Genomic DNA, 13,011 nt, shown 5'->3' with positions numbered 1-13,011 from the left:
TACACTGGTGGAGTCCTGAGTCTACAGTCATGATTCCCTTGGATAAAGGTGGACACTGATGTTCAGAGAGATGATAAGACCTACGTGAGTTAGCCATCAAGTCTTCCCAGAAGCCATATCTTACCTTCCTTACCAGTCCTTTCTCTGGCCTTGGCCTGGGCTCCCAAGAGGAAGAAGTTCCCCTTAAAACAGAAACCTGTGCACACAGCGGCGATCCAGGTTACGGAGTGTCTCGATGGAGGAACCCCTGAGGGTGAGGGTGTATGTATGAGGAAGTCAGCCAGGCTGCCTGCAGAAGGGGCCTTGCAGGTGGCCTTGGAGGGTAAAGGTGTGCGTGGCCATGAACAATACCCCAGGAGGACACCCATCAGAAACAGAGGTGGGCAGAGGCTTCGTTTCAGCCTTCACGTGGCGCCCGTGAGCCATCGAGTCTCAAGTAGTGATGAGACTCTGGACCTGCAGACCTTGAAGAGGATCCTGGGTCCTACCTGGGGTGGGAAAGGCATCCCTGGGGCAGCGGGGTCTCCCCAGAGGCGGGGGAGGGGTCTTCTCCCCCGCCCCTCCATCGCCCCGCCCCGCCTCTGCGCCCAGCCCCGCGGGCTCCTAGCCTCGGGTTTCCCTGGCCGGCGCGCGCGGGCGAGACAGAGGTGTCCCTAGGGACGGCGGGGGCCGGGCACCCGCAGCCGCCTCCCTCTCCCTCCCCACGCTAACTCTCCGGGCGCCCTCGCCCGCCGCGGGCGGAGCTCGATCGGCGGCGCTCCAGGATCCCCGCTCCCGCCCTGCCCTATCCCTTCCTCCTCGGAGCCCCCCAGCGGCCGACGCGGTGCAGCCCGGCACGGCGCGAGCAGGTACGTGCGCCCGGGCAGCCGCTGCGGGCGGGCAGGAAAGGGGGCGGGAGCCATGGAGGGCGAGGCGGCGGCCGGGCTGGGATCCGCGCACACCCTCGGTCGCCGGGAGCCCTGTGCTCCCGCGTGCGGAGGCTGGGGAGGCCCGGCACGGCTCCGCACGCCAACCGCGAGCCGCCGGCGCAGGGCCCGAGGCGGGGAGTGGCAGCGAAGGACAGCTCTCCTGACCTCGCGGCCGGCAGAAGGACACGCGACCCGGACACCCTAGCGCACGCTGACCCTGCTGAGTCCATCCTCCCCGGGCCGCCCCGCTGCGAGCGCTGACCGGCCGGGTCCGGCCTGGTCTGGCCCGTGGCGTTGTCGGTCAAGGGCAGGAGCAGGGGGTGTGAACTGCGGGCTGGCAGGCGCGGGGGAGGCGGGAGGCCGGGGCTCTGGGGCTTTCCGCGCGGAACTTTGGGTATAACAGCGTGGACCTGCGTGTGTGCATCTGCGCGCCCGAGGCTTTGTGTACTACGAGTGCGAGTGTCTATCGATTGGGTTTGCGAAGCTTCACCCAGCCTCGCAGTGTGTCGGGCTCTCGGGTGGGTGTCAGCGTGCGCCATGGGTGGGGGTGCTGGACTCGGGCAGGTCTGGGTGGTTCCGGCTTAGATCTCAGCAGTGCTAGAGGTACTCTCTATCTCCTTTCTCCCTGTCTCTCTCCCTTTCTCATCTCGCCCTATCTCCCCCAATTTTACCCTCTTGGGGGTACCACCAGAGTGATCCGTGGTTCTGTGAGTCACACTTATTTCCCAGGTCTGTGGGTATTGCTGTGGGAACAGTCCCGGGAGCTGTGAGTGTGGAACGAGGGTGGGGGAGGGCGCTTGCCTTTCAGGAACTATAGAACTGCAATTACAATAGCTGGTGCCGTTTCGGGTTTGGGGTGTGATCCGTGGGCACCAACATCTGTGTGGCTCTGCTATGTCTGAGTAATTAATTGATGGGCATGCCCTTGAATAACTTACTAAGTATCTTATGAGAGAAATACATTCTAAAGCTATTAGAGAGAAAACCTCCTTGTGTCTGCTCCTTCACCCAAGCATCCTAAGGAAAAAGTTTTGGGTAAAAGAGAGTCTTGCTCTAAGAATTTGGGTGCCCCAGATATCTTCTGGGATATGAAGGCATTAATGCACCAATCTAAGAAAGGGGTTATGGGCCACTCCCGAGTTCTTCGGGCCCATCGAGGGGTTGATGGGCGGGGGGGGGGGGGCACAAGTGGCACCTACTCTCAGGCTTTGAGTAGCTTTTAGTGCCAAGAGCAAAAAGCCAACTAGCACCCCCCTTCCTATTTATCCTCCTGGAACTGAGAGGAGCCTGAACAGGAGACTGGGGACCCAGGGAGATTGAGAGGGACTCTGCCCTCAGAATGCCCCTGCTTGAGGTCTCTAGTGAGGGCTCAAAGAGCCAGGGAAGGAAGGTGGAGTGTGTGGGTTTGCAAACATGTAGGCAATAGAGATTCTTGGGGTGCCCATATTCCACTGTTAGTCCCTAGTCTGCACGCATACCATGGGGTCTTGATCATGTTTTCTAAGATGGTGATAGAGCTGAGCTATTCCTGAGTGAGATGCGAAGGTGAGTCTAACAGTGGGAGCTCAGCAAGCATGTATTAAATGGACATTCTAGGGAGGGGCACAGCCTTTGAACTGAGATGAAAAGCCATATGTTTGATAAGAGAACAAGTCCACAGGGGAAGGTCAGAAAGACTTCTCACGACCAACCCCTTGGCATTTCATTAACTTATTCCTCTCACTTACCATCACTTCATTGATTTGCTCATGTTTGCACAGAAACACGGGCACCCACAGAGCACTGGAGAATGACCTGAGAATACAGAGAACCAGCTTTCAGGTGTGTAATCACATCAGAGCACGAGAGCTCACTCCATGCCTAGGGTCTCTGCTACCTGGGCATTTGTGTGCCAGGGCTGTGGATGTATGTACCCGCAGGACATCAGAGTATGTGTGGAACATTGTGAGTCTGCTGTGGGGTCAGAAGTGACATATCGGGGAGGTGTGCCTGTGGAGAAGAGTTGAGACACCACATAAGGGAATGGCCCAGCTACCAGTGCCAAGTGGATATTGTGAGGGGGTGGTGGCACATGGCGGACAGATTTGCAAGAGAAGTTGGAAATGGGAAGCTTCTGCTTCTGCATGGCTCTCGGAATTGGCTTGACTGGAGCAGCAAGGGAATGAAGAAAAGACAGACACATGGACATGGAGAAAAGCTTGAATCTGGACTCGCTAGTGGAGAAGCCACAGCAATCCTAGGTCAGCATGATTATTATATGCAGTTGAACAGAGAGGCAGGGTTATCGTATATGGCTAAATAAAGAGGCAGGGGTATTACAGATAAACGAGAGGGCAGGGTTATGGTATACTGCTGCACAAGGAGGCAGGTTTAGCTGACTTGGTAGGAGCAGTCTCTGTAGGGGAAGTCACCAGGTCATAAATGTGGGGGAGGGGGAATCTAAAATGGGTATTTTCTGCACACACTGTCTACATTTGCATTTGGACCTGAGGAAGGCTTTGCCATCCCTCTGAGCCTCATGTGGGGAAGGCTTTGCCACTCCTGTGGGACTGAGTCTTTGGGTCCTTGAGATGGCCATGTCCATGTCAACAATACACATCCTCTGACCACTTCACCTGCTCCCTACAGGAACTCAAAGCTAAAAGTGAAACCTTTTTAAAAAATATATCTTGGCAACTAACACACCTAAACTCAATGATTAGAACTGGAAAGGAAATAAGCAGAACTCCAGTGGACTCAGTCTGGCCCGTGGCTATCGGTTGGTGACCTTTAGGCACAAAGGCATGTGTGCAGTGAGTCTGTGTGGTATGTGTCCAGAGATTTGGTAGTGACACCTCTTTGCCCCACCCCCAACCCCTGCTTACACAAAGGCTTTTGGCTTTGAGCTCAGTTACGGCTTTTCCGTTCTCACCCTTTCTGCCAGGCCACATGCCCTGGGCTTCCTCCCTGGACCCTGTCCTCCAAGCATCTGACCTTCTGCCTTCTAAAATCCACACAAATCCCAGCCTTACCTGCTACGACTTGACTGCCCACTGCTTCTTGGCCTGGCTTTCACAGTCATCTGTGAACTAGCCCAGCTGATCTCTGGGGTCCCCCTTTTCTTTCTAGAATACCCCCATTCTCTGCCTGCTAGGGAATTTCCCACTCTTTCTTTTTGGCAGTTTAAAAGTCACCCCCTATTCCCAAGCTTTCACAAGCTTTCAGCTACTAGTTCCTATAACACTTGGACTATGTCTGCCACACCCCACACCATCACCTCACCTCACACATACTCATGCAGCATTGTCTATTAGCTGAACTGGCTACAACCTGATGAGCAGTACCCTTCCCACAACCTGATGAGGGAGGCTTCCCACTTTACAGATGAGAACACTGTTCCTGCAGAGGAGCTCAATCACATGCTTAAGCACAAGCAAGGAGGCTGGGATATGAACCTCATGTCCACTCTAAATCCCTTCAATATGATAATATCTTATCACTAATACTTACTGGGTACTCTACTGTGCACCTTACACATGGGTTACCTCAGCCTCTCCATTAGCACTGTGAAGTAGGGAGTAGTATTAATATTGTCACTGAAGAATTTTTTTCAATGAGAAAACTGAGACCCAGAGAGGACAATTGCACCAGCCACTGTGGAGTGGTGCCCTAGCATGGGCCACATTGCTCTACTGTCCGTAGTTCTCCACAACTGTGCCAGGGACAAGTGTGATGTTGAGCTCCAGCAGGAGAGAATTCGACTGACATTCTGTTTTCTCTTTTAGCTGCCAAGGAGCCAAGGGATGAGCTGGGGTCATTCTTCCCAATGGCATCTCCCCCTGGTCTGGAACTGAAGATATTGAGCAATGGTCCCCAGGTTCCAAGGAGACCAGCCCCACTGGGCCCAGTGGCGCCAACCAGGATGGGTGTGGAGAATGCCTGCTTCTTCTCTGAGGAGCATGAGACTCATTTCCAGAACCCTGGGGATGCCAGACTGGGTAGCTCTCCCAGTCCTCCTGGAGGTGTCCCCTCACTGACCCGGTCCCAGCGGGATGATCTTTCTCTGCATTCAGAGGAGGGGCCAGGTCTGGAACCTGTGAGCCGCCCAGTGGACTATGGCTTTGTTTCTGCTCTGGTTTTCTTGGTGAGCGGAATCCTCCTGGTGGTAACAGCATATGCCATCCCTCGAGAGGCCCGAGTCAACCCTGACACAGTGACAGCAAGGGAGATGGAACGCCTAGAGATGTACTACGCCCGTTTGGGCTCGCATCTGGACAAGTGCATCATCGCGGGCCTGGGGCTGCTCACAGTGGGTGGCATGCTCCTGTCTGTGCTGCTTATGGTCTCTCTGTGCAAGGGTGAGCTGTACCGCAGGCAGACCTTTGTCTCTGGTAGGGGAACAAGGAAGACCTACGGCTCCATCAACCTGCGTATGAGGCAGCTCGCTGGGGATGGGGGCCAGGTCCTAGTGGAGAACGAGGTTGTCCAAGTCTCAGAGACCAGCTATACCACACAGGGCTCTTAAGTAAGAGTCCACCCTATCTTGCTGCTTTAGCTGCAGAGCTTGGAGGTTCCCCAAAACCTGGGGCTTCAAAGTGAGATCCACAAAGGGTCTTGTGGAGGGAGTTTTGATGCTGGGGTGGGGGCAGCCAGGGTTCTGGCTTAGGCCCTTCTAAGGCAAGCACCCCTCATGTGTTTTGCAGCTTGAAGTTTTTGCATAAGGCTTTGTTTGGAGGATGGCTTCTGCTGCTAAAAATACATTTTTGGAAACCACTGCTCTTAGAAGATGAGGTTGCTTGGCATTTCTCAGGGTTGGGAGTCTGTGAAAGGTTGCCTCCATTTTTCATGCCTTGGGGAATTCTGAGACCTCTGCTATCTTCATTAGCCAAGTAAGAGGGTTGGGAGACCATCTAGGGTAGAGTGTGGCTTCATGATGGTGGGAGAAGTTGGTTCTGAGGTGAGCCCCCTGCAGCACCCTACTGACTGAACCATAACCCTCCCTTCTCCAGACCTCAGTTGCCCAGTCTCTAACGTGAGGAGCAGGACTGGGTGCCCTACCATGGGCCACATCTTCCCTGGGAATAGGAAGCCAGTCTGCCTCTGGCAAACCTTCAAGGAGGGATGGGGGTGTTTGGCAGGGACTAACCATTGTCACTGCTTCCTCTGGCCCAGCATTGGTGACTACCACTACCAGGAGCCAGTGGTTCTATGGCCCTGCTACAGAGCCCGGGTGAGTGGGTTTAGTTCAATCCACAATTTGACACAGTGTGAATTGGTCTTGGGATTTGATTTCCTATGGTGGCTAATTTTCTGCAGTGGCACATTTACAAAGCACAGTTTCTCCTGGGCACCTAGGTGTGAGGACTTGGTTGCATCTCTGTGGGCATGTTGGGAGCTTATCACCTTCCCCCCTCAGTGGGCTGTTACTTAGGCCTGATCTCATCCTAGTAGCAGAAAACAATTTTCTTTAATGCTGAATTTGTAATGTCTGCTTTTCCTTTTTAGTAAAGTTCAGTTGCCAATCATCTGGGGAGAACTGAGGCACACTTAAGTGGCCTGGATACTCCAGCCACATGGATTGCTGTTTGCATTCTCTCTTGGGGGAAATACTTCCAGCTCCCCGTCCCCCCCAAAAAAAACACCTCTGTTTAAACTTCTGACAATGGAAGTAGGCATCAGAGGGCAAGGGGATAGCGGCAGACATTTGGGGAGCATTGTCCAGTCCAGAAAGCCCCAGAGGACTTCCAGAGCATTACTGTCTAGGCTATGGGAAGACTCTAAAAGGGTCATTTCCATGAGCCCTTGCTCCATGCAAGTCCCTCGTCCTCCATACTAGCTGCCTGTATACGCTGAGAGCCTAGCTGTTGGTGGGGGAGGGGGTCAGAACATGGGGTAGCAAAAAGTCTGTGGGCTGGAGAGGTCCTGACTATGTGGAACATGAACCTTCAGCCCAGGCAGCTTGAACATCTGGGTAATATAATATCACAGCTTCTGAGACAGATCAAATGTCTGCTCATGTTGGCAGTTTTTGCCTGGAGCAGAGGGCTGAGAGGGGGAGGGATGACAAAATTGTGCAGCTTGGCTTCAGAGGTTCTGCCATGGTGCTGAGAGGGTATGGCTTAGAAAGGACAAAGCTCAAGAGAGCAAAATACCCCAATCCCAGGACTTCTGTAGACATGTCAGTTTTTCCTACTGGACAAAGTGGCAGGAACCATGCTAGATGAATTATAGTAAGGCGGGACATTGCCAGTGATGGGCCACAGCTTCCCAAATCCATGATGATAATAAGTGTATTGATCCAAGCAGTGTGGATTCCTGTGGCAGTAGAGGGGGGCATGTTAGGCTACAGTACTTACTGAGAGTATAAGCCTGGAGCTGCCCATTCAGATCAGCTTAAACACAATGAAATGTTTTTAGGGGCTAAATCTGCTAGAAAATAAAGGAATGGCAGGGTTGTTTTTTTTCCCCCAAGCCCAAGGAACCTGCTTTGCATTCCGATGGGGAAACTCCTTTAGAAACCACATGTAAATGGATCAAGGCAGTCATTACCTTGTCAGTGAATTAAGATGATTTGAGAGATGCTGAAAGCATTTCCCCAAGATGCAGCTGAGATTTCCCAACCGGAGGACCAAGGTTTAGGAGGGAGTTGGGGAGGAATGAGGAGTGCTGTGGGTTTCTTTGGGGTTAGATGTAGAGTTGTCCCTGATGTTGCTGGAACATGCCTACCTGACTTCTAAGAACTATCTCTGCCATCCTGCAGACCACTAGGTCCCCAGATCTTGCTTTCCTCACAGTATCTAACAGAGTGATTTCAGAACTGGTAAGGTCAGGGTTAGAATATGAGTTCTGCCACTTACTGGCTCTGTGACCTTGGACAAGTTACTCAACCTTTCTGTGCAAGTGGACTAACTGGGCTATACCTCATTCCCAGGGTGAGAAACGTGGTTGGCACACATAATTGTTATGTTTGAATGAAAAGATGAAACAAAAACGTTCTATTCCTGTCAGGGCATGTGGTGCCCTGTCCATGGTCCTGGAGCCCCACAGTCCCTGTCCAGCTCCCCAGAGGCCTTGCTGTGGTCAGAATCAGTGACATAGAAGATCCCATGACTAGAAGTCTGGAGGCTTGTCAGTGGGCTCTGTAGCTGGGACTTACTCTCTGGGTCTGTTTAACTTTGCTTCAGGGTTTCCCTGATGGAGAAAGGTCCTCTTCCCAGTCCTGGCATGGCATAGCACAGTGATAACTGGATCCACGAAACACTTGGGGGAGAGGAGTCTGTGACCCCTGGCTCCTCTTTGCTCATCTGAGGCCACGGGGTGTCTAGGCCCAGGCATTTGATACCATGCCCGTCATCACCTCCACTTCCTCCCAGGTACCCTCTGGGTCTCCCAGCCATCAGGGGGTGCTGGCTGAGTCCACCACCACTGCTCCTTTTCTTGGGAGCGGCTCACCTTCCTAGGGATTCTCTCCCAAAGGTCCTACATACACAGTTCTGTACATGCGTGCGCGCGCGCGCGCGCGCACACACACACACATACACACACACACACACACACACACACACACAAGATGTACCCTGTCTATACCTCTGCAGCTTTCTCATCTGACCTTGCTCGGAAGCCAAGGACTCAGCCTCTGGCAGCAGAGCTCTAATCCAGGGCATCCTCTGGAAGCTGGTGATGGTTTTCTCCTCTGTCTACCACAGACATGTGGTTTTAATCTTGCCATCCTCTCAGCCCAGTGTCCCCTCTATAGTCCCTCTTGTTTTCTCTCTTGGGAAGGGAGGAGAGTTCTGGGGGATTCCAGAACCCTGGCACTTGGGGAGGGGACTGAGCTGGGAACTGGGAGAGCCATGTCATGCTGGTTACTACTTTGCTGTGGGTAGCATCAAGCAGAGGGCAGGACAAGAATGTGGGAGGCTTCAGGAAGCCAGGGGTGAAGTTCTGTTAGGGGAGAGTGGGATGTTTGTGGTATGGACATTGGTGGGAAGATGTCTCCCATTCAGTTTGTTGGTTTCCTCCCTACATTCCCCAGGGTTAGATTCATCTGGGAGAGAAGGTTGCTGGGGTCTGGGATGAACTGGAGTCATAGGGAGTGCCCGTCAGTGGAGGTATGTTAGCATTTACTTGCCAGGCGTTAGGTATCTTCAGAGATGGAGCATAGTGGGTTAGCTGGACTTAGCTGAGGCTCCTCCAAGCTTCCAAATTGTTCATTTGAGGAGAAGCAAAGTCTTTAAGGACAGAACCAGTTGTTTTGCCCTGCTCTAGCTCCTTGTCCTTGAGCCCCTGTGCATCCTCTTACCTACATCATCCCTCTTCCTCAACGGGTTTGTCCCAAGCAGATGGACAGTGTAGGACCCCTGCATGGTGCAGAGGGTGGCACACAGTGCTGGAGCATTGCCTGTACGTGAATCTCAGAGGGACAAGAGGCAGAACCCCGAGGGTCCACGGAGACTGACTGATCACACAGTGTAAGGGATGGCTGCTTAGGTGCTTGGCAATGGCTCACTGCCTCCTGGCCTGTTTGTTCTTCTGAAAAGCAGCTGTGCCAGATGCAACGACTTCCCAGTAAGACCATGGTGAGGGGTAAATACGTCTTTAAAGCACTTAGCACAGTGCCCTGCATTTCCTAATTGCTCAGCAAACAGCTATTTGTGTTCTCTAGTTCATCCGTGGTATCCTTCCAGGGTTCGACGGATAAACACAGTCCTGGCTGGGCTGCACTTAGGCTGTCTTGTGCAGGATGGTGTGCCTGTGCAGCGCTGTGGGGGCGGGGGAGGAGTCAGAGACAGAGACAGGAGGACCTGTGTGAGTTGGGGGTTGGGAAGGTTCTTTTGGAAAGGGGGTGCTTAATGAGAATCTTCAACAACTGGAAAGTATTGATGTGGAGAATTGGTGGCAGGTGGTTCTGGGCAGAGTGACGTGATCAGAGGCTCAGAGCCTCAGCAGCTGGTGACATGAGGTGGGCAGGTGGCACAGAGGTGACTGAGGAGTGTGCGGCGGGAACCCCCGTGGGTGCTTGGGCTTCGTCATCTGGAGGAGGGGGATGGGCAGGATACTGTGGGAAGGCTGTAAGGCATGAGTGTGGCGCTGTGATGACAGGGCCTGTCCTCCCTCCACTTGCCAGTTTGTGTGGAAGGAAGACTTTTGTGTCAGATGCCCGTGAGGGCAATGCTGTAGCACCCCGTGACCCTCCTTTAGGGCTCTCACTAAGCCAGGGGACATGGTCTTGACTCCATGCCTCAACTTGGCAGCCTTTTCCTGTTTGGCTTCTGAGCCTCCAAGGTCAGGTGGCGGCTGCTGGTCTCCTGGGCATAAGGAAAAGTAGCAAGTGAAAAGAGACTCACTAATCAGATCTGGCCCAGGGGAACAAGGACAGGGAAAGAAGGCAGCTGCTATGCCAACCTCTTCCTGGGAGGTGTGGCATCTGGGTCAGTACTGATGCCAGGGCCAGTGACATTCAGCGAGACCTATCTCCTCTCTTTCCTCTTCTCCCCTGCTAGGCTCCTTTGTGCCCACATCTTCCCTCATTGAAGCTACTCCTGGGTGAGCTGGGCCACCATCGCTGACAACCTCCCAATAGCCCTATTCTTACCATCAGAGGTTAAAGCAGGAGCCCAGATGCCAATGTCTGCAGTTTTGTGGGTAATATCAATGAGCAGAGTAGCTGGCCATGGCAGTGGTGGCAAGGTTGAAGGGAGTGTCTTCTCTGGCCTTGGCCATCTGTGGCTTCGTGCTCATCAGAATCCCAAGGTTTTCAGTTGCAGCTGGACGGCTGGACTTTGTGGATAGGAGGATGTGGCAAGGTGAGAACTGTGGCTGAGGTCAAGGGAATGTCAATAAGATGTCGTCTTCTGGGGCCAGGGATGCACAACTCCTTTCCCTGAGGCTTATTAAAGCATTCATAAGGATAGGTGCCTTCAAAACGGTGGGCACTTCTGAGCTGCAGGCCAGGGACCACTTGATGGTGCCCACCCAAGCATCCTCATTCATTCTTTCTGCAGAGGTTTGAGTGGCTGCCATGTCTGGTTTCAGTTTTATTTAGCGTTGAAGAGATAAGAACCTAAGGAGTACTGACAGAGGCACCCGTGCTGGTTTGAAGGGACGGGTGTCAGGGATCAGGAAGGAGGGCAGGCCCTCTCCTCTCAGAGATGTCTGCCTGCCTCCAGAAACGGGCTGTCCTGGCTTGGAGAGGGGTGAAGCTTATTGTAGACAGATCTCAGCCCCACGAGGCTGGGTGCTGACCAGGGTGCTGAATTGACATGGTGCTTCCTAACAGGCTAGGTGAGTGAGGAGGAAGGAGAGCTGATGTGTTCCTGTTACTAAGGACCCCTATGACTGTTTTGGTCCACACTGAGCAGGGAAGCCTGGGATATGAAGACAGAATTTCTGTGGTCTGTGAGGCCCTGGGGGAAATCTTTCTCCTACATCTACTATGGACTTGCTTTTTCATTTGTTTAGTATAGAGTAGCTTCCATCCTACCAATCCCTGAGGGCCAAGGTGGGCAGCAGCTGGGGCCATGTGGCCAGGCCCAGCACAGAGCCCAAACCCAGCCTCAGGGCCCAGAGGAGCCCTTAACTCACCCTCAGAGGGGCTTACTGGGCCTGTGTCTTGCGGAGTGAAGGTTGTACCACACGGTATCAGAAGGGTGGAACCTGAGTGATACTAGAGCAGTGGCAGTTAAATGCTCAGGATCATGAACACCCAGCCAACAGGCTCAGCTTCAGAGTCTGCACTCATCCCCGGGGTTATGCAGAATCTTTCCTTTCTGAGATCGTTCATCTTTCCCAGAAATTCTGGGATGGGTTTTGCCTGTGGATCGTGGCCAGGTGAGGTCTGGGTACAGTTCTACTGGAAAGAACTTCAGAGTTTTAGAGCCAAGCTGGCTTAGTTCTGCCAACCCTTAGGGGTGTGTCCAGCACCTTGACTGGAGCCCTCAATCTTCACCTCAGCTTGTAGCAAGCAGAGCCTGGGATCAGAAGCTGTGCATCCTGTGGGTCCCAGATAAACGCTTGTCTCCTGTACTGGTTTAAAGGCCCAGAGTTCCTCTCTATTGTGTGTGAGCTCCATTCTCACTTACCCATATGACTTTGGTAATGACAGCTGCTGACACCCACTGGACCCCCACTACCTATAATAAGACACATTTAGTGGTAACTCTCTAGAAGTCTTGCAGGGGGTGGGGGGGAAACACTCATTACACAGATGAGGAAGGCTATCCAGTAGTGTGCTGGAGTCATCTCCACACTTGGTTCCTGTCAAACTACCAGACCTTTCTAATCCTCTTTGGTTTAGAAATGAAGCTGAATGATTAATGATCTGAGGAGTTGTTCTCTCACAAAGGCACCCATATATTTAAGTACATTTATGAAATACGCTTGAATGAGCCACAGAATTAAGGGAATGTAGTGGCTATTAGGGGTCCAACCAGGGAAAATGCAAATATGAATGCATTAATCATGTATGCCATCCACTGAGACTGGCTGACTTCGTTCTTTGCTCCTGATATCCAGGTGAAGGTAAAGGGCTAGTTGTACACTTGAGCATCTCAAATTCAGTGTGCACATGGGATGTGGGGAAGTTCACCGGGGCTGAAGAGACGGCTCAATGGTTAAGGGCAGTGGCTGCTCTTCCAGAGGACCTGGATCAATTCCCAGCACCTGCATGACAGCTCACAACTGTCAGAAACTCCAGTTCCAGGGGCTCTCATGCCCCTTCTGGCCTGTGTGTGCATCAGACATGCACCTGGTGCATATACATACATTCAGGCAAAACACCCATCACATAAAAATAATTAAAATTCAGGTTCACATATAGTAAGTCTGAGGTGGGCCCTGAGATTATTCATTCGAACAAGACTCCAGGTAACATTGCTGTTGGTGATGCTGTGTAGAAAGACTGCCCTTTGCAGTTCTCCAATGTGCATCATCTGTGAGTTACAACTGGACTTTGCAAACAAGGACTTGAAGGCCTTTCCTTAGAGCTGTGGATTGGGGCCCAGGATGTACTGTATACATACAACAAGCATTTCAGGAGATGTAGGGGGTGGCAAGCATGAGTGTGGTACCCATCTACATCATGGGAGATGGGACACAATCACAGGAGGTTCAGCAGACCTTTTCC

General features: G+C 52.7%; 1 protein-coding gene across 5 annotated transcripts; it reads left to right on the top strand.

Moving 5' to 3' along the window:
- The first annotated feature begins 633 nt into the window (after positions 1–633).
- On the top strand, positions 634–12,524 carry Tmem74b (transmembrane protein 74B). Of its 5 annotated transcripts, none has more exons than XM_036183473.1 (3): positions 785–848; positions 2,669–2,729; positions 4,673–12,524. In XM_036183473.1, the coding sequence occupies exon 3, from the start codon at positions 4,714–4,716 to the stop codon at positions 5,410–5,412; it is 699 nt and encodes a 232-aa protein (XP_036039366.1). In that variant the 5' UTR covers positions 785–848; positions 2,669–2,729; positions 4,673–4,713; the 3' UTR covers positions 5,413–12,524. The 5 variants fall into 5 exon arrangements, with proteins under 5 accessions (XP_036039370.1, XP_036039366.1, XP_036039369.1 ...); XM_036183476.1 differs by lacking the exon at positions 785–848 and adding an exon at positions 885–1,426; XM_036183474.1 differs by lacking the exon at positions 785–848 and adding an exon at positions 885–1,511.
- Positions 12,525–13,011: the final 487 nt, after the last annotated feature.

The sequence above is a fragment of the Onychomys torridus genome, chromosome 4 (assembly GCF_903995425.1).
Source record: "Onychomys torridus chromosome 4, mOncTor1.1, whole genome shotgun sequence".
NCBI classification, from domain to species: Eukaryota; Metazoa; Chordata; class Mammalia; order Rodentia; family Cricetidae; genus Onychomys; species Onychomys torridus.
This window is presented reverse-complemented; position numbering and strand designations above follow the sequence as displayed.